The 5,144-nt window shown below is 35.1% G+C and overlaps 1 protein-coding gene across 2 annotated transcripts in view; it reads right to left on the bottom strand.

Moving 5' to 3' along the window:
• The window catches only part of gprs (speckle type BTB/POZ protein), a 25,184-nt gene that overhangs the window by 18,525 nt on the left and 1,515 nt on the right, over positions 1-5,144 (bottom strand). For both annotated transcript variants that reach the window (XM_014438638.3, XM_014438639.3), the window contains exon 2: positions 2,009-2,203. In XM_014438638.3, the coding sequence (XP_014294124.1) occupies positions 2,009-2,196 (188 nt within the window). In that variant the 5' untranslated portion in view covers positions 2,197-2,203. The remainder of the gene's footprint in view (positions 1-2,008; positions 2,204-5,144) is intronic.

The following is a 5,144-nucleotide window of genomic DNA, read 5'->3' as shown; positions in this document are numbered from 1 at the left end:
AGCCATAGCATGGTTCCGATTGAACCTGGAGTTCATCTTATCCTGGAGCTTCATCAGATGGTGTCTGTGCTCATGTGAGCCTGATAGCCGGTGTGCTCGTAAGGTATAACGTAGTGTTCATCTAATGTTTAGCAGTTCGAGGAGCTGATATAGTTCCAGAGGTTTCTTCTTGCACGATGTAGTGCGGACTATCCTCTGCAGCATACTATCCTGGAATCCCTGAAGGTGGCGCTGCGTGCCATCAGAGAGGTACGTGAAGAGTGGTGCTCCGTATAGAAGTGCTGGCCTCAGGATACTCTTGTATACTTGCACTTTAAGCCGCAGAGAGAGCACTGGTGATGTGAGGAGGTGGTTCAGACTGTAGGACTGCCTTGTTACAGTTCTCGTTTTCAGGTAGAGGTGGGTGGTGCACATGAGATGGCGGTCCATCTTCACACTCAGATATACTATTGAGTTTGAAGGGGAGATTAGAGTATTGTCCAGCTTGAGTGACTTCGGGAAAGTTGATCGCTTGTGTTGTTGCTGAGCGAACACGACGCAGTCTGTCTTAGCTGGGTTCATGGTAATGTTTAAATTACCCAGTCGTTGAACAATCTCCTTGCAGACTGCTCCGGCTCGCTCTAGTGCGTGTTTTGGATTCATACTGCTGCAGTAGATGGCGATGTCGTCGGCATAGGCAGCAACTGTAGCTAGTTCATCGGTATATATATCAGCGGTATATATTGAAAACAGCACTGGCGATAGAACTGGCCCTTGTGGTACTCCGCATGTCAGTGGGATGGAACGGGAAGTCTCGTCTCGAACCCGCACAGAGATGGCCCTGGTCTCAGAAACGATGCTATGACGACGTAGAGTTGTTCCGGGCATTCGAGGTCAACTAGTATACGATATAAAATACCGTGAGACACAGAATCGAATGCCTTCGTGCAGTCTATGGAAATTCTGGCCGTAGCGTGGTTCTGATTGAAGCTGGTGTTCACCTCATTCTGGAGCTTCATCAAACGGTGTTCTGTGCTCAAGCTAGCCTGAAAGCCAGCTTGCTCGTAAGGGATAACGGAGTGTTCATCACAGAATTCCCGAAGGTAATTCAAGATGATCTTTACGTAGACCTTAGCGAGATGAGGAAGCAGACTTATGGGCCTGTAATGGTCAGCGTCGAACCCTATCTTCTTCGGGTTGAGGAGTGGGAACAGGATGACATGTTCCTACTCCTTCCATGGTCCCTCCTACAATTCCTACTCCTTCTTCTATGTATTCATATATTAGTAATGCCAGATTATTATTCATTTATTAGATGTTAAGCTTTACTAACTAATAATATATTTTTAGCCTTAAGATATTGTTTCCTAGTTTCTAAGAAGTATGTTTCAAATCTTTATATAGCATTTTATTTTACAATATAAGTAAATCTTAAAGCCTTTACTGTTGTTAACGTACTTATTCCATTTTCAGAGAACCAACAGTAGTTAGTTTTCAAAAATTTCTATTCTGATTCTGTATTTTTTTTTTCAATAATTTCTATTCTGATTCTATAGAAAAAAATTCAAAAGGTTATAAAAAAAAAATGTTAAAAAAGGACAAAAACCAAAAGAGCTTCCACTAAATTTTGCCAAAAATCGTTTCATTTTTAGTGACCTTAATATGTACCCAACCTAACATTTCAAATTATAATTAATAAATTCCAAACGTCACCCCACAGTAACCTAGTAGGTTACATATATTCCAAACATTTCTACTGCAACGATTTTAGTAGTTCTCATACTTTATAAACACGCACAACATAGAACTAACTTTTATAACAATTAAAAAAAATAAAACAAAACAAGCTATCATGAAAGTGCTGGCCGCAATTCTGCCAATATTTTGCAAAATGGTGCCTCCGAGTTGGAAACTCTTGTTCTAGCTATTAGGTGTGAAAGAACAGAACAGAACGTATATTATTATTTTATGGTTCACATTACAAACTTTATTTATATATATATATTGGATGTCTCCATGATTAAAATACCTGCTCCTGGATGCAAGAACAGCTTTAACAGCACAGACGGGCTCCCTGGTGTCCCCAACGAGGAAGGTGACGTCACAGAGCTCCGGCATTGACGCCAGGAACTTCATATCTTCGGCGAGGCCTGTCTTGTTTTCAAATGTGGACAAGTCAGGCTCGTCAGCAAGCTCTACTGCCATTACCTCAGGCATCACTTAACTGTCAAAGAGATAAGGAAAACATATATACTCTAAAATGAATTTAGGAATTGTTAAGACAAATTATGTTCAAAAGGTGGCACTAAATTCATTTCTAAACTTAAATATTAGGCAAACAGTGCCAATTCACTAGACGGTTAAAATGTTTGTTGGTAGTATCATTTTTTTCTCTTTTTTGGAATAAATTATTCTTTTATTACATCTTTAATTTACTTAAATAGAAAAATAAAAATAAAATTTGTAAATTGATGTATAATTTTAAAACTTGCTGTGTAATTATACTTTAATGACTTATAATTAATTTATGACTTATTTATTGAAATTAACTGTATTATTTTTAGAAACTGTTGATTGAGCATAATTTTTTCATTTTTTATTTTGATAGAATATTGAACAGTATTATGGGCAGGCAAGTTTTTCGGATGTTAAAATAAATTTAGGAAAATATAAAAGGAGGATTTCTTCCAGAAGAAGACAAATATATATGTATATATACAAATAGAGAAATAGAACTTAAGGTTATGACTGAAAGACGACTTCATTCTGTTTTACAGGCCTTTGTTTATGCAATTTGGTACTGTTAACAGGGATAGTTTAGTATTAAGATTAATAATACACTCACTCTGAATATAACTTATATGTGATTTATATTTATGCTAATTTCTTTTTTGAAATTTCCAAGCATTTGCGCACAGTCTTCATATATACTTCGAAACCAGTTCTCGCAGAATGAGAAGGAGAGGTTTTCCTCCCGCTGCACTGCTTCGTGAGCAACTTTGTTATAGTCTTCTCCATTGTTGTTGTTAGAGTTTCCATCTACCGAACCTTTCACCAAGATATGTCACCACTTCGCTTGAGTAGATCCTAATTCATTGTATATCCATGGTTAGAGTGTAGCAGTCTTACTTTCTAGGAGGATGTCCATGGTTAGAGTGTAGCAGTCTTACTTTCTAGGTGGATGTCCGTGGTTAGAGTGTAGCAGTCTTACTTTCTAGGTGGATGTCCAAGAAATTAGCGACTGCCATTCTCCTCTTCGTTCTCTCGCACCATTCGCCGATGAGTTCAGCGTGTCTTTCAACTTCTTATAAAAGTGGAGTCAGCTGATAGGGTTTTCAAAGGACTAGCCTCTTATGGGCAGGACCAAGGATAGCTCTCAGAGCATCTCCTCTACATTCTTTCCTATTAGCAGAAGCCATCTCTTATTTTCACTCTTCTGTCCTCAAAAGAACTTTTCATTTGTAAATACAAGTTGTTGGGTGCTCATATCTTCACAGTTGCTGGAGTAAAATCGGCTTCTTCTCTTCTACAGAAATTCGAATCATAAAAAAAACCGTACTATTGATATTAATTTTAAAATGCATGAAATTGCATGTTTTTGCGAATATTTTTAATTGTAACCATGAAATTATTGTCTCAATTACAAAATAAATTTCATGACATATATAATAATGCAAAGAAACTAGCAATTAATGTTTAGTCAAATGATTCATGATAAGAGGTAAATAGTCTCTATCTCAAGAGATATTTCTGATTGGTCGTGGTAATTGCCATCTGCGGGAGGTGAAGACAAACCGAAATTTCTCTATAGCGTCATCACTGTTAAAAAAATCATAACCAAAGACCCAATTTCATTCCGATGTCATTGCATATTCTATTACCTTTTGCTACAAGTTTTAAATCTATTTACGATTCAAAATGTATGGAATAATTTATTGAAATTTAATATTGCATGTCCTGTTATTTGTGGGCTAAATTGCACGATTTCCATTCTTGTTGCATAATTTTTCACATTCTGAGCTTTTTAACGTATAACAATGATTTAAATTATATTAATAGCATAAAATTAAAGAGTTGAACCAAATTTGTAATATTATGCACATGAAGGGATGTATGCAAATACTTATTTATCTATAATTATCAATAGTTTAGAATAGAAAATACGAGATAAGGCAAAGTAATGTTTAACTAGTGAAGATTCGAATTAACACAAAAAAGAACAAGTAAAACAAATGACGAATATCCTTGGACTACTATTAATTATTGATCTTGAAAAAAATCTTTCAAGAATAAGATTCATTGTTATAATAAATGTTATTTTTTACTGTTTTTAACTTTGGTACTCACTCTGCAACCAGTGTTCACTATTCTGTCTGACAGTGAAATTTCAGTTTTCATTTTTACTTTTTAGTGGTAATCTAGCAAGTTTACTTTGACTGAAACTAGGTAAGACAAGGTTTCCATGTATCATTGTCATAAATTAAACAATAGAGTTATTTTTTTGCAGAAAATAGGTGTTTTATACAAAACTTTACAGATTTTGGGTTCTTATTGCATGATTTTGCACATTTTGATTTTCTTAATGCACGTTTTTAGTCATGACCTTCATATTGTTAATTTTTTTGATCTTTTATTTCGCACATTTTCTAAATTTCAACTGCAAATTTCTAATCATCCAAATCTTCTGGTGTATTTCGTATCAGCTCTTCTCTGCAATCCACCAATCCGGCTATCTCAAATAGTCTTTCCTGCTTTTAATAAATTGGAAAATAATAATAATTTTCTCTTCTTCATTTTGAAATATTTTGTTATGTTGGAGAAATCGGTAATATTAGAAAAGTCAGTTAAGTGTTCTAGTTATGGTGCAAATCCAATTTTCAAAATCAATCTTTCTTTTTTTAATTTTTATTCTAAGGGTGTATAGGGTTTAATATATGGGTGGTAGGTAACAATAATGGGTGGAATATCTTTAGTTGCATTTCAAAGGCTTTAGCAGCGATACAATTGGAATTGGGAAAGTGGACTGAGTCCCTTGTCTGATAAAGGGCATCAGTTAACGTTAAAAGAAAATTCTACATCTGTCATATTTACCATGTATGTAATATCAAATCAAAAATATACCTAGCTTTCATCTTTTTAAAAATCAGTAGGAACCCTTTATACGT

The sequence above is a fragment of the Halyomorpha halys genome, unplaced genomic scaffold, assembly GCF_000696795.3.
Source record: "Halyomorpha halys isolate HHAL.00 unplaced genomic scaffold, Hhal_1.1 Scaffold62.1, whole genome shotgun sequence".
Classification (NCBI taxonomy): domain Eukaryota; kingdom Metazoa; phylum Arthropoda; class Insecta; order Hemiptera; family Pentatomidae; genus Halyomorpha; species Halyomorpha halys.
This window is presented reverse-complemented; position numbering and strand designations above follow the sequence as displayed.